General features: G+C 35.7%; 3 protein-coding genes across 3 annotated transcripts; 2 read left to right on the top strand and 1 right to left on the bottom strand.

Annotated features, from left to right (window-relative positions):
• Window positions 1-85: 85 nt before the first annotated feature.
• Window positions 86-4,531, bottom strand: LOC107426135 (uncharacterized). The gene is made up of 8 exons (XM_048481616.2): window positions 3,723-4,531; window positions 3,486-3,553; window positions 2,852-2,918; window positions 2,584-2,738; window positions 2,407-2,477; window positions 1,784-1,858; window positions 1,149-1,249; window positions 86-507 (listed from the first exon to the last, which is right to left on the bottom strand). Exons 1-8 carry the CDS (start codon window positions 3,978-3,980, stop codon window positions 214-216), a joined length of 1,089 nt encoding a protein of 362 aa, XP_048337573.1. The 5' UTR covers window positions 3,981-4,531; the 3' UTR covers window positions 86-213.
• A 1,021-nt stretch (window positions 4,532-5,552) lies between these two features.
• Window positions 5,553-14,875, top strand: LOC107426137 (uncharacterized). The gene is made up of 27 exons (XM_016036236.4): window positions 5,553-5,836; window positions 5,933-5,998; window positions 6,086-6,172; window positions 6,318-6,374; window positions 6,475-6,539; window positions 6,642-6,811; window positions 7,134-7,195; window positions 7,338-7,421; window positions 7,758-7,917; window positions 8,293-8,408; window positions 8,591-8,719; window positions 8,967-9,038; window positions 9,171-9,266; window positions 9,350-9,427; window positions 10,008-10,136; window positions 10,456-10,632; window positions 10,907-11,110; window positions 11,220-11,333; window positions 11,505-11,758; window positions 11,901-11,946; window positions 12,028-12,276; window positions 12,392-12,622; window positions 13,080-13,171; window positions 13,570-13,798; window positions 13,905-14,258; window positions 14,367-14,440; window positions 14,558-14,875. The coding sequence occupies exons 1-27, from the start codon at window positions 5,738-5,740 to the stop codon at window positions 14,661-14,663; spliced, it is 3,600 nt and encodes a 1,199-aa protein (XP_015891722.2). The 5' UTR covers window positions 5,553-5,737; the 3' UTR covers window positions 14,664-14,875.
• A 751-nt stretch (window positions 14,876-15,626) lies between these two features.
• LOC107426139 (pentatricopeptide repeat-containing protein GUN1, chloroplastic) lies at window positions 15,627-19,329 on the top strand. The gene is made up of 4 exons (XM_048481464.2): window positions 15,627-17,802; window positions 18,349-18,565; window positions 18,687-18,871; window positions 18,964-19,329. Exons 1-4 carry the CDS (start codon window positions 15,857-15,859, stop codon window positions 19,226-19,228), a joined length of 2,613 nt encoding a protein of 870 aa, XP_048337421.1. The 5' UTR covers window positions 15,627-15,856; the 3' UTR covers window positions 19,229-19,329.
• The last annotated feature ends 2,778 nt before the right edge of the window (window positions 19,330-22,107 follow it).

Raw genomic sequence — 22,107 nt, 5'->3', positions numbered from 1 at the left:
TAAATCCACTAATCCAGTTATCCAAAGGAATAACCAGTTAAACCAGATAATAAAGAGAGGAAAAGGGGAAGACAAAAGATCCAAATACAACGAGCAATATAAATATATTAAAGCTAACAATAGACTTATAACAAAAAAATGCATCAAGTGGTAAGTACTATGTAAGAAGTAAAAGCACAACGAGTAGTACAATCAAAACCTCATAGTGCTATCCTAAAGATTTTCCATGGGTGTAAAGTGGACACTTTTAGGTTTGAATACCCAATATCCCACAAACGCAGATGCGCATAAAGAGACTACTGATAGAAGAACAGCAAAAATGCTTGAAGCATTCGTTGAGGAACTTGATCCTGCCTTGGTTAACAAAGAACTTCCCAAAGAGATATCTAAAGGAACCCAATCGCAGTTAATAGAAAAGTGTCCAGAGCCATGCCATGGTGTTCCATCAAGAGGATACCAAAATGCAACTGCCATATTACTTGATCCACCGATTGTGAATTGAGCATCCTGCATTAAACCAGGTATAAATTTAGTGTAAAGATATTATTTTACTTTGAATCTTTATGAATACAAACAGTACAATCAAAGCAATGTCAACTTTGAAATGGATCTTGTTTCTTTATGAATACAAACAGTACAATCAAAGTGATGTCAACTTTGAAATGGATCTTGTTTCCTTCAAGTATAGGGAATGGAGACAAAAACCAACCTAAATGGTTGATAGAACAGAAAATTTCTTCAATTGAAACTTTTGACTAACGTTTTAGGTGGCATCATCATCAAAACTTTCTAAAATAAAGACCTACACTGAAATTAAATAATGTCAAGAAGCTTGAATCTGCAATGAAACTGAAGGTTTGTGATAAATTATCAGAGGCATATATATCACACGATTAAAGAGATCTTGCCTAGGGGTATATATGGATTGTAGACATATAGAAATGCTTATTTTGTAATTGACCTCTTGGTTTGACCCTGCTTTGTTTGATATGCAACTTAAAAGACCAATCAATTTGGAGCAACGAATCCATACAGCAGATATTAGATTAGATACCAAAAAATAAACATATTGAAGATAATAATTGGGGGAAAAAAGAAAACAATGACAAATTCCAGTTAGCTAACAGTTTAAATTTCAAGCAGATGACCTGTTGAAGACGGTCCATAGTTCTCAAAGGCCTAGAGAATTCAAAATAATATGTGCCCTTTTGACCATCTGAAGCATATGGACTGTCTTCCTCCACAAAACCTGTAAATCACAGAGTATATAAGATAAATATTGAAGAGAGAAAAGATGTTGTAGAATAAGAGTAAGTGGTGAATAAAACCATGTAAAAGTACAGGCTGAATTCAGGTTCTAGTTTTCACTGAAATAAAGAGGAATTGAACAGACATCCCTTGGATGTCTATGTATCATTTGTCATCTCCCAATCCTGTTTCTTCATATCAGCTCTCCGAAAAAATTGAAAGAGAAAGAGGGTATGAATCCTATCCCTCTACCCACACTAAATCCTTTCTATCGATAGCAAAATCCGTGTAAAATTTGGATTTTGCCTTTTCTTTCTTTCCATTTTTAACCTTTTGTCTTCTGAGAAATTTCTCATGACAATAAGCATCCACTCCATATGACAAGTTGGGAGGTTCTGACCTTTGAGTAAATGTAGTAGGGGCTAGAAGCTATGTTCATTCTAAAGGAAGCCAGTTTTCAATCCGACCATCTATCTTAGTGAGATGTAACAGCTAATTTGAATACAAAACCATTTAACAAAGTAGAGAACTTTACCCGAGTGAACATTGAAGCTGCTATGCCACCATGCGCCTTTCCAATTATTCTGGGCGGTAGTATCATTTCCAGATGCTATAAAAAGATCAAATGGTTATGTCATTAGAACTTAATTATTAACTAAATAAAGGTGATGGGAGGAATGGAAGGAGCAATCTATAAGATAACTGAATTTAAGGTATTTTGGTAGAGTTTCAGAAAGCAATTTATATTGGACGATCTGATCTTAGCAATGAAATAACTGAGGACTGTGAGTAAAAACATGTCTTAACAAAATTCGATTTGAAGATAAAAAAAACTACAATATAAATGGTTGAGAAAGCAACGTAAATTGGACTATTGCATCATAATAGTTGTGCCACAACCAGCAAAAAGCATGATTTGGACTGTCACTCAAATACTTGAAGTTTGACTTTGGATGATTACTTCATAAATTATATATGCCTCCTTTAGTGGCTTTTGTGCCTGTATGTCACTTTGCCTAGTGCTTTCTTGATCATAAAGGTAGTGCAATTCTCTTTTCCTTGTATAAACATGGCTCTTTTCTATTGGGTTCTTGGGGGGAGGTGAAAAAATAAATAAATAAATAAAAGAGCAATAATTTGATTTTTCCCCATGAATACCTGGGGGACCAAGTCCATCTAGATAACGACAGTGTGGGTTCCAGGCATAAAGATCAACCAGATGACCAAACCTGTTAACAGTAAAGTAGATGAATATTATATAGTGAAGGAACAACTGATAAATCTGAATCTATCATTGTTGTGAAAAGTACTAATGATAGGATGGTAATACATCACCTATCACCTCCATTTCCATCCCTGTTGTCAATTGGGTTGCCACCATAGAGCCTTCCTGGAATGGCATTTCCTATTGAGAAGTGCATAATGTCAACTTCATGGCCTTTGCAAGTCTTGTTAGTGCAAGAATCAGGTCCATCAGCACAGCCACCCATCTTGAAACACAAAAAACTTTTTGCTTTAAATTTTAAGTTGGATGAACTAAAGGATCAAATAGAGAGATACAGCAGTATAAAACCAGAACATAGATGTCAGCACAGTAACTTACCCTGTGATAAGTTGCACTTTCGCCAATTTGGAACATGAGGGCAACAGATGGACATTTGTTGTTGTTACTTCACCACAGAAAACAATCCCAATTCAACAAAAAAATTTCAAATTTACAGGGCTAATGAATCAAACTAATTGATGAACTGAGAACAAAAGGGTGCAGTTCTACTGATATTAACACAATAAATGGGAATAGAACAAGCAAACTCTATTGCGATGAGCTCTAATGTTTATTTCTGTTTTCGTACGACCAAAACTGTGACTAAAAATCCCCCCTCCCAATATATGTCCATGGAAAATTCTTCAGCCATCAGCCAAATTGAAACAAGAATTTGAGAAAAAGCATGACTGACATAATCTTGAAAGACTTGACAAAAACATAGTCCCCTTGTCTTCCATTTAATCTCAGAAACGAAAAATTAACTACAAGATAGAGGTAATGAGGCAAATAAATATCTAAGCAAAAAGAAAAAAAAGAAAAAAAGAAACTAGGGAGAGTTTGAAATCTGACTCAGTAATTAGTCAGTTCATGTTGCTAGCTATGCCACTAGATTACACATACCAATTATATCATAAATATCAAATCAAACACAAATATAAATGGTAGTTTAACGTTTCTAATTAAATCATACCCTTTGGAGTAAACATAGTCCCCATCGACTTGCACCAAAAAGAACATATCATGCCCATCATGCAACGCCTGAAACAAAATATCCACGCATACTATTTATCAAATTCAAAATAGTATATCCACTCTCTACACCAATTAACAGTTCACAAAATTTACAAAAAGTAAAAATAAAAATTTGATCTTTGAAAGAGCACTACAACGCATAGCAATTCATACATGATTTGAATAAAAAATTTACCTTAACAGTCAATTTTCCAGCTTTATATTCGTTTTCAGCATCTGGGTCCAAAGCAGGTAGCAGAGAGAACTCGAACCCATCAATGTCCTTCCAATCATCGGCATGGCCGTCGAGAGTGACGAGACCAGGTCTGAACCCGGCGGCCACTCGGATATCCAAGTCCGAATCGCAGCTCCATTCTCCCTTCTCTTCGTGGGATATAACCGCTCCTATCAACGCGGAGCTAAACAATGATAGCAGTAACAGAACTCGAAGCATCGTAGACGACGATGGCTTGGATTTGTTCTGCTCTCCGGGACCGGAACCAATAAATCAAAGTCGCGTTTGACTTGTATAAGCTGTATGATAAATTTTTTTCTTATTATTTCCGAATAGAAATCACTAGAGAGGGTTTATATTCATATGGAGAGAGTTTCTCGCAGAAATAATCTTAAATCTTAGTTTTGCTTCAACCAGACAAATAAATAATTAATAAATAAATCCACACACATGTGAGAATCATATAATGAATTATATACTAAAATATAGTCACAGTCTTTTTGTTTTTGTTTTTGTTTTTGTTTATTCTGGTTCTAAAAGCTAGCAGGTCTGGTATGGAGTTTTTTGTTGATTAAAAGTTTTTGCGTAGATTAAATGTAATTATTTAAGCAATAAGTAACTTGGTTTAGCTTTTTCTGCCTTATTTTAGCCGCCATCTACTAACTAAAAGAGAAACATAAAAAGGGCTATTTCCTTGCAAGTTCGCTTGAAAAACACATATCACTCGTACTTATTTGACTCTATCTCCTCCATTGACCTTTTTAATAGCAAAAACTAAAACACCAATATTATTCACTTCTTCTTTTTTTAATGAATATTTTAATTGTTATTTATTTAATTGGAAGTAAGAAGGTCAGCGTTTTCGTAAGTAGTAGCAGTACAATAAATGATCGTACCAGCAGGACAAGTGTACTAGTTATTTCTGCAAATAAAATATAGGGGAATCTAAAGGCATTATAATTATCCAAAAAAAAAAAAACAATAACATTAACTTCAATTTAGTTAAAGAATTTTCTTACCATGGTTTTTTTTTTTTTTGGATAATTGTAGCACCATGAACTATATAAACACTGTATAATCGTAAAAGGTCTTAAAGTAGTATAATTACTGGAGATCTTAAAGCATTTTTAATTATCATATTAGATAAATAGATAGTTTTAAATTTTTTTTTTAATAATAATGTATAAAAAATTTATTAAGATGAGATGGCAAGAATAAAAATAGAAAGTTTATTAGACAAAATGAATCATAAATTTAATATATTTTCTATTTTTGTGAATTCATAATTTTTTTTTCATATACCAACTTATTTCATTTTAAATTTTAAATAAGATCAATTATAAAATAAATTTGAATTGATATTATTTATTAATAAATACTATATCACTTAAATTTCAACACTTTTTAAATATTTATACATAAGCTCCAATGGAGAAAATGAAATGCCCTTTAACTCGAGTGTGTTTCTTTATGACTCACCTAAATCCATCGTCACCAGTCCTTTTTCTTATTTGATCTTTTAAGTCCTCATACTTTCATATTATATTTTGTTAAAAAAAGAAAAAGGAAAGAATTCGTATTTATTTGTAAAGTAGTAATTATAATAATCCAATAATTTTTTTTTTTAAAAAAATAATGAATAATGAACGAACGCGAGCCCAACACGTTGCGTGTCTCTGTTTTGAATTGGATCTAAAGCCTTGGTTGGTTAGCCCAATAAAGGACCAAATACATTACGCCAACAGAGAATTCAGAAACTCGGGTCGGGTTTCTTAAACCCTCAGATTATACAGACGGAAGAGCCAGCCAGTGAGACACTTCTCATGCTTGAGAGACTGACTGATAATAATTCCTCCTCTCGAGCTCAAACTCAAAGCTTCAAAATCAACGATAAATAAAAGTGAATCTCATGTAAATTAAATTAAAGTTACCAGATCCGATCTGTGTTGTTGTTCTTCTTTTGCTCGCGACGTAAAATGAATATCAAAGAAGTATTGATATTGTCCTTGATCGTAATCTCTTCGATTTCTGCTACTTATGCCGATTCCTTCCATGGCTGCGGTGGCTTTGTCGAGGTAAAAGAAATAATTCACTGTTTTATTTTTATTTTTGTATTGGAGCAAGTTCACTCAAGCTGTAGATTACTCAAAAGTGTGATTTAAATGTTGCAGGCGAGTTCGTCTTTGGTGAAAACGAGGAAACCGGTGGATGTGAAATTGGATTATTCTCACATCACGGTACGTTCTTGCATATTCATCGAATTCTAATCTATGGCTATCTACTATGATTTATTGAGTTTGTGATCTACTATTTGGTTTACCAAGGTGGAGCTTCGCACACTGGATGGATTGGTGAAGGATAGTACTCAATGTGCTCCTACCGGTTACTACTTTATTCCGGTATATGATAAGGTATTTCTATTTCTTGTCGTCCTTTTCACCGATTTAGTTTGAGCTTCTCTGTTTTTTAGTTCATGTTCGAATTGTGTAAATCCTCTACGCTTTTGTATGCTTATCCTCTTCATTTGCTTCTCATTTCTAATTGTTTTTCTTGCAGGGTTCCTTTGTTATTCAAATCAATGGACCAGAAGGATGGTCGTGGAACCCGGATAAGGTTAAGTTATATGCATCGTGCAACCATTTTAATCGAATTGTGTGGTCCATTTGCTATCAGAATTAGCTTGCCATGAAATTTGACCCTAAATGTTTTACAGGTTCGTGTTGTTGTTGATGATACTGGCTGCAATGGCAATGAAGATATAAACTTTCAGTTTACAGGGTGAGTACTTTTTGTTCTTATTTTATTTGTTTGTTTGGAGGACTGTGATGCTGCATGCGCTGGATTTCGATTAGAAAATGCCTTGTTGTTCAACTGTGTTAGGTTCACAATATCTGGTAAAGTCGTGGGAGCTATTGGTGGAAAGAGTTGTTCACTTAAAAATGGAGGGCCTTCCAATGTGAAAGTTGACCTTTTGTCTACAAGCAGTGATCTTGTTTCATCTGTTTTGACATCATCATCAGGAAGTTATTTGTTCACAAATATAATTCCAGGTGTGAAAGTTTCCCGAATTACATTTTGATTAGGGGTCTGCATAGATGTATTTCATAACTTTGTAGTTAACAAAGTTCTTTGCATGGATAATTAGTTAAAATACTTGTGGTATGTCCTAATGGATAACTGTCTTATCATGTACTCCTTGAGATTTTGTTTTCTAATTTTTTGAATATTAGTAAACGAAGTTGTTCTGAAGGTTTCCTTGTAATCATCTCTCTCTCTCTCTCTCTCTCTCTCTCTCTCTCTCTCTCTCTCCCTCTTTCACTATTATTTTGCTAAGAGATGGAAATCGATCTTATGATTGCCCTGTTGGTGCAGGAAAATATGAACTACGTGCTTCACATCCTGACTTGAAAGTTGAAACCAAAGGTCCAACAGAGGTCTGATTCTTTTACTTTGAAATTTCTTATTGTTTCACTTTACTCTCTCCCTCCCTCTCAAATGACACATTCTTATATTTATTACTACTACGAGACTTTTTTGTTTTCTTGCCATTGATTGTGACATATATACTCTTTGCAGGTGGACTTGGGATTTGGAAACACCATAGTTGATGACATTTTCTTTGTCCCTGGGTATGACTTACGTGGATTTGTTGTTTCTCAGGTATTTTTTACATATTTTATTTTTATATTTGTATTTAGGGGCAACAGTTGCAAAAAATGCTATTTACTTATATTTAACAACAGTTGGTTGAAAATGAAATGTCATTATGTCTGCTTGTAATGGGAAATTTTTTTGTTCAATTACATAACAAAATGTCTAATAGGTGATCTCCCATGGTGTCGACTGGATGAAAAGTGAATAGTTGAAATTAGAGCCCCCCCCCCCCCTCTCCCTCTTCTTCTTTGATCGTTGACATGTTTTGTTTGGTCATGCTTGCTTTTACACTTTATTTCCTCCTATATATAAACTGAAAGATCTAATATTTTGTTTAAATAGGGAAATCCAATATTGGGAGTTCATATTTATTTAAGTTCAGATGACGTGTTAGAGGTCGATTGTCCCCAAGGTTCCGGTAGTGCCCCTGGAATGGAAAAGGCTCTATGTCATGCTGTATCTGATGCTCAAGGGATGTTCATGTTTAAATCCGTACCTTGTGGTAAAACTCTTATGCTGCTTCTGCATTTCTATTTGCTTTAATTTTAAATACTGATTTTTTTCCATGCTTTCTCTTTGGTTTAGCTATTCTGTTAAGATCCATGAATCTAATTGATCTTTATTTGTAAATGTGTTATTCGAATGTCAAAATGGCTGGTGTTTATAATTGTCGTCAATTGCACGATTAGTACCCTCACATCATGTGAAAAATATGGTTATTCTTATTTACTTTACTATAGTATTCTGTTCATCAAGTTTTGAGATTTAACTAGGTCTGTCATTTTTGAGATGCATGCTATAATGCTTATTGGCATCTGAGAAATTGTAACTATTTTGAAACTGAATCTGCTCCTCAATTTTGTTGACTTGCTGGCAGGAAGTTACAGGCTAGTACCTTACTACAAGGGCGAAAACACAGTATTTGATGTTTCACCTCCAGTCATGTCAGTGACTGTTAAACATCGGCATGTGACTGTTCCTCAAAAATTTCAGGTAAATATATTTGAAGGCATAGACTTGTATTAGTTTTGAACGTGCATAAAAATTACATTTTCTTAATGTGTTGAATTTAGTTTATTAAACCAACAATCTTGATTTCATTTTTCCATAGTCTGTTGTACTTTTAAGATCATATAAAAATAAATATGCCAAGTTTTGTTTTCTATTTTGTACAGGTAACTGGATTTTCTGTTGGGGGACGTGTTGTTGATGGAAATGATGTGGGAGTGGAGGGTGTTAAAATTATAGTTGATGGTCATGAGAGGTCTATCACTGACAGAGAAGGATATTACAAACTTGATCAGGTATTTATGCTTTCTGTAACCAAGTTTTTGTATGTGCTTTTTAGGCACAATTCTGAACTAACAGAATTATAGAAACAACAATATATAAAACAAGATTTAAAATTTGATATTAGCTTCTATACGAATAGCATTGTCATTGCCATTATTATTGTTGGTGTACTGTTTATTATATATGGCATTGTTGTATCTATTCTTTAGTCATTGTTATTATTCTAATTTTAGCTTACTAAGTTATTGAATGATTTAGGTTACATCGAATCGTTATACAATAGAGGCCGTGAAGGAGCATTACAAGTTTAACAACTTGAGGGAGTATTTGGTAAAGTATTCTATGCGAAAGTTTCAGTCCTTTTGGTTTGAGTTTTCAAGTAGTTTTCTTAGACTTGTACTGATTTCGGTTGCATCGATGATATTACTGCCTTATTCTCTTTTCCATCACTTTCTTATACAGGTTTTGCCAAACATGGCTTCATTGACGGATATTAAAGCTGTTTCTTATGATGTCTGTGGTGTGGTGAGGATGGTTGGCTCTGGTTTAAAGGCAAAGGTAAAGCCACAGCTTTTAAATACTTCTTTCAGTCACTTTATTTGCATACTGAAAGTATTAATTTTGACACCTGTGAGCTGTAGGTAGCTTTGACTCATGGACCAGAGAATGTCAAACCTCAAATGAAACAGACAGATGCAAGTGGAAAGTTCTGCTTTGAGGTATAAGTTACAATGATACCAAATATCTCTGTTTCTTTTTTTATTTATTATCCTCTAATATTAGGGTGGCCAACAGTGATAAGAGAGAAGAGATTGTTAACTCATTCCAGAATTTTGAGGTTCTCCAGAATGCGACTTTCTGTTAAATTTCTCTAAACTCTTTTGGCCCTATAACCTAGCATGTTGCATTTGAGAATTTGCTTTTTGATCTTAGGTTGGGTTTTGATTAGTTATTAACCAATTTAGGCATTTATAAGCATGGTCATTTCAAAATTACTAGTTGACATGTGTGGGAAATAGAATTCATGCGGTAGTTAATTGGGTGTAGGAGGTTGTATATGGAAGAAAAATTTCTTTTGATCTTGATTGGTTGCAACCTTATAGAGAAGCTTAAAACTTTAAAAGTTGGTCTGGTGCAACTGCTATTAGAAAGTCCATAGTTTATATGATCATGAAAGCATTTGATATTGTATAACAATAATTTTTCCTTGTATAGTTGATTTGTTTAATTGGCCCATTTGAAGTTAATCGTTTTTTCTATTGGAAGTTACATATCTCCTTTATCTGTCATATTGTCCAGGTTCCAACAGGTGAATATCGTTTATCTGCTTTGCCAGCTAAAGCGGAGATTGCTTCTGGACTAATGTTTTTGCCATCTTATATTGATGTTGTGGTTAGAAGTCCACTGTTGAATGTTGAATTTTCTCAGGTAAATTTGAAGAAGTGACTTATCCTTTCCTCCCCTTCTAATGCCATAACTTCTGTGTGTCTGTTTTGGTATTTCCTGCTGCCTCGTAATCCAGATTGATTGAAAGTACAAATTCTGCCATGAAATGGTTGGCAAAAAGTAATATGGATGTAAAATTGCTTTTCTATACCAACATGTAAAATCTGAAGTTATCAATTGACCTCCAAAAATATTCTCATTCTTGTATTTTTATTATAAAAAGTTGGCATAGTTGTATCTGGTATCTCATTTGTTCTGATAGATGTGTAATATATTTTCTTTCTTTTGGCAATTATTTAAGGCATTAGTCAATGTACATGGTACTGTCGTCTGCAAAGACAAATGTGGCCCATCTGTTTCAGTTACCCTTATGCGATTGGCTGATAAGCACAACAAAGAGAGACAGACAGTTAGTTTGACTGATGGGAGTAGTGAATTCCTATTTTCAGATATTATCCCTGGAAAGTACATACTTGAGGTATGTTGCTTGTTCTATACCTCTATATTTTCCCTTGATCTGCTTTATATCAACTTGGCTCTTTTGCTATCCACACTGTTGTCAACATGACACAATATTGTCATAAAAGTAATAGTCTATGCTGACGTCCTGAAACTTCCTATACTTTGTTTTCTTGCTTCACTGGTAGTTGATGGGTGAAGAAGTTGTAGCTCACATTATGTGGTCATTTCTCTGTATGCCTCTTTATGCCGCTGAATTTTTGTGCCTTCTTGCATGCTTGTTAATTAAATAGGTCAAGCACAATTCCCCAGAATCCATTACTGGAGGAGATAATTGGTGCTGGGAGCAGAGCTTTATTGACGTGGATGTTGGTGTTGAGGATGTACAAGGAATTGAATTTCTTCAAAAGGGTTACATAGTCAATATTGTTTCGTCCCATGATGTAGATGCTTTTATTACTCAACCAGATGGATCACCTATGAAATTGAAAATTAAGGTAGTCTCTGTCGATTGAAATTCGACAATGAAATCTGTATAATAACTAATTAAGCTCACCAAAATACACCTCAATGCACAACTAATTTCTTTACCGTTTTAAACTGCAGAAAGGCTCACAGCATGTCTGTGTAGAATATCCTGGAGTGCATGAACTTCATTTTGTTAATTCATGCATCTCCTTTGGAAGCTCATCCATCAAGATTGATACTTTAAACCCATCGGTAAAATGCTTAAGGATTTTTCATTTTTCATTTTCATTTTTTTGGCCTGTTTGCTTATGTACAAGCTCCTTCCCCTCTATTTCTCTCTCATGATTTCGTTTTTTGTGCCTATTTTATTTTTTATCTTTTCATGTTTTCTTTTCTTTCGTTTCCTTTCCTTTCCTTTGACAGCCTATTTATTTGAAAGGAGAGAAGTATCTCCTTAAAGGACAAATCAATGTTGAGTCAAGATCATTTGATGATGGTGTATCTGGGTTGCCTGAGAATTTTATTGTTGACATTTTGGATAATGGGGGTAATTTTCTAGATAGTGCCACATCGACACTTATTTCCAGTGGAAATGATCAATCAAGTGCTGTTTTATATGAATATTCCTTATGGGCTAATCTTGGAGAAGAGCTTGTATTTGTTCCTTGGGATCCAAGGTACATTCAGTTGAATAGTTATTTTTCTAGATAACTACATTGATTTCCTTTCGCATATTTACTTTTACATGAAATTGTTCTATGGACATGTTGTTGACTTGCTATTACTGTTTAGTATGACTAGAATCAACATGTTGTGCAGGAACAATGAGGAGGGGAAGATCTTGTTTTATCCAAGACAACATAATGTAAGGATCTCTATGTTTTTGAAGCTATAAAATTTTCTTTATAAGGTCATCAAGAGTCATTGCAAAATTTTTCTGTGTCAGGTTTTGGTTAAAAATGATGGTTGTCAAGCTTCAATCCCTTCATTTTCGGGTCAGTTGGGTTTCTATATTAAAGGATCGGTTTCTCCCCCACTTTCTGGTGTCCATGTTAGGATTCTCGCCTCTGGAGATAGCCAAATTGCTCAACTTAAGAATGGTGAATTAGTACTTGAAACTACAACAGTAATGGACGGTTCGTTTGTTGGAGGGCCTCTATACAATGATATAAGTTACAATGTTGAGGCTTCAAAGGTTTGAAATGATAGTAGTAATGTCATTGAACGAACTTTCTTAGATGGTCTAGTTGTTAGATCTCTGTTCTATATGACTGCAGTTGATTTTGTTCTTGTGTATTGTATTTGTGCAGCCTGGCTATCACTTAAAACAAGTTGGTCCTTATTCCTTTTCTTGTCAGAAGCTTAGTCAAATTTCTGTGAACATATATGTTAAAGACGAGGCTGAAGAACCTATTCCTGCTGTGCTATTATCTTTGAGTGGCAATGATGGCTATAGGAACAACTCAGTATCGGGAGCTGGTGGAATGTTTGTCTTCAGTAACTTATTTCCTGGGACTTTCTATCTGCGTCCTCTGCTAAAGGTAACCTTCTGGAGTGGGGATATAAATGAACAACTCATGCTAATAATTTTCTTTTCGTTTATTTTCCCAACTTTCTTTGTACCCTTATGTCTGACTGGCTGAGTAGCCTGAATTTGGTAACCTAGATGTTGCAATCTGAGGTTATAAAGACATCTCCTCATCCAACAGCCTCAATCATTTTACAGCTCCCAGTTCTCCCAGTTTGACGTTTAACTGCTCAAATAGTTCCACTCACAAAGTTTTAACCTCTAGTTTTTGTATGAAATCATGAAACTATGTAGATCTGTCTGCGTATGTTTGTGTCCAAGACAAAATCTGATGAAACCAACTCATTACTGCCATTTACAACATTGCTTGAAAAGTGTTGGAAGAGAAGAAATGAATAATGTTCGTCGTATATGCTGAAGCTTAGTTTTCTTTGAATTGCTTTGCTTAATGACTTGTATTGTTTCTGCAGGAGTACGCTTTCTCTCCTCCTGCACAGGCTATAGAACTTGGTTCTGGGGAGTCTAAAGAAGTTGTTTTCCAGGCCAGCCGTGTGGCTTACAGGTTATGTAATTGACTCCAATCTTTTCCACTTTAGTATAGTTCATGTGCAAAATTAACTTGTCTCATTGATTTTCTTCTCTCTTCCGACCATACCTTTCCAAGTAAATTCCAAGAATAGCACACACATCAGTTACAAATAAAAAACGAATTGCACCAAAAGAAAGTAAAATAATTAAATATTTGCTCTTTGTGATTATGAACTGATTATATGCTATTCAATGCTGATTGCAAACTAAAATTTGAGCATTTAACCTTTTGTTTCACTTTACAGTATCTTGACATGAACGATTACTTTCCATCTATTTTCCGTAGCGTTAATACTCTACCACTTAGTGTAACAATTTTTGTTTTAATATATGTTTTTCCATAGAAGCTAAATTAGTTTTATCATATTTCAGTGCCATGGGTGTGGTCACTATGTTGTCTGGCCAACCAAAAGAAGGTGTATCAGTTGAAGCCAGATCAGTGTCGAAAGGATACTACGAGGAAACAGTGACTGATTCATCTGGAAGTTATCGTCTGAGAGGACTCCTTCCTGACACAAACTATGTAATCAAAGTAGTGAAAAGGGATGGTTTGGGTATTAATAAATTTGAGCGTGCATCTCCTGAATCTATAAATGTCAAGGTTGGTTTAACGACTTTTTCAAAAATGTTAACAAAATTACCAAAGTAAACCTTTCTTGAGATTGTGTCTGAACACTGATTTGAGCATGATGGTACCTTTTTTGTAGGTTGGATCTGAGGATATCAGGGGATTGGATTTTCTAGTCTTTGAACAGCCTGACACAACTATTTTAAGTTGCCATGTGGAAGGAAAGAGAATAGAGGAACTACATTCACATCTTACTGTGGAAATCAAGTCGAGTGACATGTCTAAGATTGAGTCTGTCTTCCCGCTTCCACTTTCCAATTTTTTCCAAGTGAAGGACTTACCTAGAGGCAAACACATTCTGCAGCTCCAGTCTAATCTTCCACCAAGCACCCACAAATTTAGATCTGAGATTATAGAGGTTGATTTAGAGAAGAATTCCCAAATTCATGTCGGCCCACTAAAATACTTCCTTGAAGAGGATCACCTAAAACAGGTTTGATGCATTTTCTTTAGGACAATTTAATCTTCCTGTGGGTGCAACAAGGCAGGTGAAGAATAAATAACTAAATTTCCTTTTTCTTTCGTTTTCCATGTCCTGCAGGAATTAACTCCGGCACCGGTATTTCCACTTATTGTTGGAGTTTCAGTGATTATACTTTTTGTCAGTATGCCAAGGTAACCGAAATGTTATATTTCCTCGAAAACTTAAAATTTTCTGTTGTTGGGTATTGGATTTTTGTTGCTCAGGAGCAAGGACTAAATATTATTTTGTCATGCATTTCCTCGTTGAAGGTTGAAGGATTTATACCAGGCCACTGTAGGAACTCAAACAGCAGGATTCACTGCAACAGCCAGAAAAGAAGCACGCAAGCCAATTTTGAGAAAAAAGACTTACTGAACACTCTTTTTGTGTGGTGTAAAAAGCCAGTGTGATAATATTGAGGACCAAATCCCCTTTTTGTAGGCGAGCTAACCTTACATGGATAATATTGGTAGCAATTAGGATACCATTTTTCTTTACCGGATGTAGACATATACGATATTGTACTTTCTGTGACTTAAATCTGTTGAAGCAAATGCGGATTACTCAATGATTACAATTGTTCATTATGTTTTCTCTTTTGTCGTTGTATGAATTTGATGCTAGAGAATATCCGTTATTTGTCATTTCTTTTTTTAAAATTTATTTCACAGATAAATAAATTTGGGACTCTATGGTTAGCTATTTCGTTGAAGACTCACGTGTTCACTCATCAAAAGAAAAGTTTCTCTATAGGTCGAGGAAAAAAAACATAAAGAAATTAGTTTTGCTACTTTATTTCGGAAAAAAATATGTAAAAAGGAAATATAACAGAAAAATATCGTAGAATGCAAATTGAAAGAAGTTGGGTGTTGAAGTGGCAATATTCTAGTTAAGATTTTTTTTTTTTTTTTTCCTTGTTAATGAAATTTTGGCAAAGATATTCTTGTTGAGATTTTAGTTGTTTATATGGCAGTGGGCTAGTTGGTTGGTTCCATCGTCTAGATTCCTTGGCACACGTGGGGGATATCTTGGAAACGTTATCGCTCAGCAAATCCTAATTGAAGTACATGTCAGCAAAACGGTGTGTCTAACATTTTGTCCAGTAGGAGGGGTCTCACACACTCACTCTGTTCCAGTAGATGTTACCCAACAAATTTTACTGAATGATCGCAAATGTCATTTTCAAAAGGAAAATCCCCAAAATGGGAACGGCAATAAAACGCTTAAAAAAAAAAAAAAAGAAAAAAGAAAAGAAAAGAAAAACCAAATAAGAAAATAAATCGATAAATATAGAATAATTTTAAATTGGGGGGCGTATATTACAATGTCTGAATCTGAAATGACAACAGAGAAAAGTAGTCCAACTCAGGATCAGCTGACTTCCAACAGTGGTGTGTAGTTCACAAAGTCCCTTTCTTATCTCTAAGCCTCTCTCTCTCTCTCTCTCTAAGCCTCTCTCGCGCGCTCCAAAGTCTCCGCCATATCCATATGGCTTCCTCAGCTGCGACTAAACCCTACAAAAACCTCCATTAATCCGCTACCCTCCTCCCTCCACAAAAACCTAACCTATGGCTTCGACGCCGCCGCACTGTTCAATCACTCCGTCAAAGCCGTACCAAAACCACCAATACCCACAAAACCCAAACCTAAAGAGCCAGAGCCATTCCCACCGGCAAAACCGCAACTGGACCTCTCAGAAAGTCTCTCTCACCAAACCTTTACCCTCTCCGCCGCCGCGAAATGCCTCCAAAACCGGTTCCGCCTCTTCTTCCCTCTCCAAAAACCCTGCCTTTTCATCTCTCTGCCCCCTCCAGTCCCCAAAATCAGAACTTGCCACCGCATTTCCTGGCCGGCGATCTACCCGGTTCGTCTCCAAGATGCACCTGGGCCGCCCTAAAACCACTGTGGGTTCTCGGCACAGCTCGATTGCCGAGGAGGCTCTGCAGCATGCTATTCAATCAGGTAAGGACGATGTGGGCCTTGAAAATGTGTTGCTTAGTTTTGAGTCCAAGCTTTGTGGGTCTGATGATTACACGTTCTTGCTCCGAGAACTTGGGAATAGAGGTGAGTGGGGAAAAGCCATTCAGTGCTTTGAGTTCGCTTTGAGGAGGGAGAGGAGGAAAACTGAGCTCGGTAAATTGGCGAGTGCAATGATTAGTACACTTGGTAGGTTGGGGAAGGTTGAGATTGCCAAGAATGTTTTCGAAACTGCTTTGAAGGCAGGGTACGGAAACTCGGTTTATACGTACTCGGCAATTATTAGTGCTTATGGACGAAGTGGGTATTGCAATGAGGCTATAGGGGTACTGGAGTCTATGAAAGGTTCGGGCTTGAGGCCCAATTTGGTCACCTATAATGCTGTAATCGATGCGTGTGGTAAGGGGGGAGTGGAGTTCGAGAGGGTAGATGAGATTTTTGAAGAGATGTTAAGAAACGGAGTGCAACCGGATCGGATCACCTATAATTCACTCCTTGCAGTTTGTAGTCGAAAGGGGCGGTGGGAGGCAGCTCGGAATTTATTTCATGAGATGTTAGATAGGGGGATTGATCAGGATATATATACTTATAACACACTTTTGGATGCCATTTGTAAAGGAGGCCAAATGGACTTAGCATATCAGATTATGTCTGAAATGCCCTCGAAGAATATCTTACCAAATGTGGTGACTTATAGTACTATGATTGATGGCTACGCCAAAGCTGGTAAATTAGAAGATGCGCTGAATTTATTTGACCAGATGAAATATTCGGCTATTGGTCTTGACAGAGTTTTGTATAATACATTGTTTTCCATTTATGCGAAGCTGGGTAAGTTGGAGGAGGCATTGAATGTTTGCAGGGAGATGGAGAGTTCTGGGATTATGAGGGATGTGGTGTCTTATAATGCACTTCTAGGAGGGTATGGGAAGCAAGGGAAGTATGAGGAAGTCGAAAGGTTGTATAACGAGATGAAAGAAGAACGTCTAACTCCTAATTTACTAACTTATTCAACATTAATTGATGTCTATTTGAAAGGTGGTTTGTATGACAAGGCAATGGAGGCTTTTACAGAGTTTAAGCAGGCAGGATTAAAGGCTGATGTTGTGCTTTACAGTGAACTAATAAATGCTTTGTGCAAAAATGGCTTGGTGGAATGTGCTGTTTCTTTGCTTGATGAGATGACAGAGGAAGGGATCAGGCCTAATGTTGTCACTTACAATTCTATAATTGATGCCTTTGGTCGCCCAGCAGCATCAGAATCAACACTTGATGCTGCTAGTGAAGGAAATGAGCTGCAGACTGAGTCTTCAGTTTCAATTTCTGAGGATGCTATTGGGATTAAAATGGGAGATGAGGTGGATAACCAAATTAAAAAAATGTTGGGACAACTCGCTTTTGACAAAGAAGACCATGGAAAGAAAGACAATAAGGGTGGACAAGAAATCTCATGCATTTTGGGTGTCTTTAAAAAGATGCACGAGCTAAATATCAAACCAAATGTGGTCACTTTCTCAGCAATCTTAAATGCTTGCAGGTACATTATTTTAACTGTTGTGCTACCATCGATATTGAGGGACTTTTTGCCATAAAGTTATGTTATGCTTTCAGAATGACCAATCAATGTTTTCAGAAGCTACCACATTGGTGGAATATTGGTACTTTAGCAGCATGCCTTTAAATTGCTCGATTGTCATGTGCAAGAATTAGATAGAGTAAATGTGCAAGATCATGGATGAGCCTTGCATCTTAGGTTTAGATACTGGAAACATAATCTTTTCTTCTAGAATATAAGAACCATGAATGTAGCCAAACCTTAATTATTTTATGCTTCTTGATAATAGATATGGAATGTGATTTGCATTGCACACTCATATTTACTTGTCGGTCCTAGTACATAAGCAATCGAGCATATGCAACTGGGATGGGCAAGTCTTTAGTTGAAAAAATGAGCAAAAATTCGCTGTTTATCTCTGCATAATTAAGGATATATCTCTGGACATCATATCTTGCCATAATCTGTTGGTGGTTGATGATGTCTGATGTACACTGATCTACAGTGTTATTTGGCTTCTTTATGCAGCCGCTGTAATTCATTTGAAGATGCCTCAATGTTGTTGGAGGAGCTCCGATTGTTAGATAACCAGGTCTATGGTGTTACCCATGGACTTCTTATGGGCGACAGGGAAAATGTATGGGTTCAAGCTCAATCTCTGTTTGATGAAGTAAAGCAGATGGACTCTTCGACTGCATCTGCCTTTTACAATGCTCTGACTGACATGCTTTGGCACTTTGGTCAGGTTAGTCTAAGAACTGCTGCCTTTTCCTGAATAGCTGCTATATATTTAAATTTATGTGTCTGCCTTTGCAATCTTGTTGCTCAGTTTAACTTCCCTTCTTTATTTACTTTTATTTTATTAGAAACGAGGAGCCCAGCTGGTTGTGCTTGAAGGGAAACGCAGAAATGTATGGGAAAGTGTGTGGTCTAATTCTTGCCTAGATCTGCATCTGATGTCTTCAGGGGCTGCGCGGGCAATGGTTCATACATGGTTACTCAATATACGCTCTGTAGTGTATGAGGGCCAAGAATTGCCAAAGCTATTGAGGTTAGTAAATTTTAGCTAAAAACTAGCACTTAAGAGTTTCTACCATGTTCTGAATGAAAGGTTAAGTCTTTGGTGCTTGTAAATTTGGGCAGCATTTTGACTGGATGGGGAAAGCATAGCAAAGTAGTTGGAGACGGTGCTCTAAGACGAGCAGTCGGGGCACTTCTCACCAGCATGGGTGCACCCTTTGAGATTGCCAAGTGCAATTTAGGCAGATTTATCTCAACGGGACCATTGGTGGCGGCGTGGTTAAAAGAATCTGGCACACTCAAGGTTCTAGTTCTTCATGACGACAGAAAATATCCAGAGAGTGAAAAGTTAGAACAAGTCTCCAATTTGCGAACGCTCTCCTTGTAGTCGTTTGTATCATGTTGCTTCATCTTGTATCCATTTTTTCTTTTACCTGTTCATAATGTAATCTGTACAAGTGATATGTCAAAGAAGACGTTGGAACTCTCTCTCTCCCTCTCTCTGCACTAGGTTGTCAAATATCTTTGGTCTTTCGTTTGTTTAAAGCTTTTTTTTTTTTTTGACGACATATATATTATATAAAAGAAATGAAAGAGTAAACAAGACTGCATTTTCAATTTCATCAGGATAATGACTACTAATTAGTAATTAGTAATTATCAAATTTGGCTTTTGACTTGCACCAAAAAAAAAAAAAAAAAAAAAAAAAAAAAAAAAAGGGGAAAAAAATGAAGAATGCGACTGCCTTATCCACGTCATTTACAACTAAAAACCTTTGGGAAGAAACTGTTGTTCCTAAGATTTACGTGATGCTTTGGTCGTACTAACTAATTAGCTAACCACCCATTACCGACTGTGTCATTTCGTATTTGGTTGTCTGAGAGTCTTTTGTTCAAAATCGCTCATCACTCACGGTTGGATGGCCAATTTCCGCTGACAATTTATTTTCGATGTGTGAATACGACCGAAGACCCGTAGTCTCTCTTATGAAAATTATATACCGGCTCCATTTCTATTCCCTATTCACCCGCTTAATTTCTTCCACTTCAAGTTAGCTTCCAAAAATGCAGTTTATATATATAATTCCTAGCTTTTATTTTTTATTTTTCTTTTGGCTTTCTCTATTCAATTGTTAGAGATGCTTTACAGTGACCTCCAACTTTTTATTTTTTTTATTTTTTCCGCATCCTTTTTGTCGGTTTAACAAAATGTTGTTAGTTTTTAGATTTATCAAACAGAATGAAAAATTGCTGTTATGGAATTGAAAGTACCTTGAAAGTTCTATCTATATTTGTTTTTTTGTTTTTTTCTTTTTTTCCCCCTTTGAAATATGAATAATCAGCTAGCATTCTGGTTTCAGAGACATGTATACAGGGCAACTATTCTCTCGGACTACACAAGCACTATTTTATAACTACAAGCAGCTTCCAATTCAGTGATTGCTTGGTTTTGATTTCGCCGGCGCTGTGTATATTATTCAGTCTTTCTATTGTTTCCATGTTATGTATTTACAGCTCTTGTTGAAACACATTTCCATTGCCTTTGCTTTTTTCTGTTACGAAGAAGTCAATGTGACTGCACATTGTTTATTGAAGTGTGTTAAAAACTCATATATGTTAAAACTCTTCGTTTCTATGAACTTTTTGTTATTATTAATATTATTTTTTTTTCAATGATGAAACTCAAATATGGATTTACAAGATTTCTTCTCCATAAAGAAAAGTAGTCCATATTGATCTCAGATCTGCATCATGTTATGTGCTGATCATGGACCTTGGGTATCTGGTACCCACATTCCACAACACAATAGTCACAGCTAGAGCAGGAAAAGACCTTATTTCTTTGCCTTATGTCAGGTAAACCAAATTCCTATTTCTAGCATATTTCTTTATAAAAAAATGTGGCTTGAGAAGTTCACCATAGGGCTATATAGTGAAGGGATCATTTGAAAACAGGTTTGCTTACAATATGGCCCTCGATTTGGTGGAGCCATCGACGACTCTGCTTGTTACTTCAAAGATGCTTATGAAAGGGTGAGTTGTTACTTGTTAGAGCTAATTTTGGATTATTAGAGAGAGTGCAAGCTTATTTTGTTACTTTATGCTAACTTTGTTTGTTTAACTTTAGGGCCTTTCACCTTATGAGTATGTTAAGGGAATTTGCGTTCCTGGAATTGGACACAAGTATGTACATAATTTGTATAGTTAGTGCAGAGGATTAAGAAATGATCTTTGATCTCCAAAATCAGAATTGTTAACAGATTTCTTGTTGAAAACATGTGGAAAAAGGGTGAAAAGAGGAGACAACAGAGTCAAGAAAGTGGAGATACCGCAGAAATTTGCAGGCACACATTTTCCTTCGGTGAAGCATATGGAATATGCAGTTGAAGTTGAAAAATAATAAAATATACGCTGTCAAAGGCCAACAACCTCATCCTCAACATAGATGGTGCAATTGGGTCTCTTTTGTTAGATCTTCTGGAAGGCAGTGGAACGTTCAGCAAAGTTGAGTTCGATGAGATAGTTGAAATTGGTTATCTTAATGGACTCTTTGTGCTGGCACGCTCAATTGGTCTTACTGGGTGGGATTTTTTATTTTTATTTTTTGAACGTTTATGTCATATAAAATAATGCATATTCAAGGTTTCTTTATTTTATATATTTAGTTTGAAAATTTGGGTTCTACAGGCATATCTTCGATCAAAAAATGCTAAAGCAGCCCTTGTACCATCACCCCTGGGAGGATATTCTGCATACCAAGTGATGATGTCATCGGGCATTAATGGCTTGCAAATTTCCAACCAGAAATACAACCTTTGGAATGATGCTTTGTTTCAAAATTAAGGCTTCATTACACTTTTTAATCAATCTCACTTTGTAATTACTTTGGTTTGTTCAGAGCATTGATTTTGTAGGTTCCCCACTTGAATTTCAGAGATTGTGTTTTGTTTGTTTTGCTGCATAATTCGTTCTGTACATGCATTTGTTATTGTTTTAGGAAAATTAAAAATAGGTTTATTATGCTCTACTCAATGTAAGTTTTAAAAAATTGATTAGCAAAAAAGGGAAAATTTTAAGTTTTTAAAGAATATTTTGCTACAAAAACTTATATCATCATTTCTTTGAGTAGAAGTGTCATTAGAGACTTGCCTGTAAAACTAAATAATTTGCTTATGACGCTAAAGAGACTCTCTGTAATATATTCTGAATTTTGGATTAATTAGTACTATTAATATTACAGTTTCTTTTTTCACCATATTCATTGCAA

The sequence above is a fragment of the Ziziphus jujuba genome, chromosome 9 (assembly GCF_031755915.1).
Source record: "Ziziphus jujuba cultivar Dongzao chromosome 9, ASM3175591v1".
In the NCBI taxonomy this organism is placed as follows: Eukaryota; Viridiplantae; Streptophyta; class Magnoliopsida; order Rosales; family Rhamnaceae; genus Ziziphus; species Ziziphus jujuba.
The sequence above is the reverse complement of the archived record's forward strand: the minus strand, read 5'-3'. Positions and strand labels throughout refer to the sequence as shown.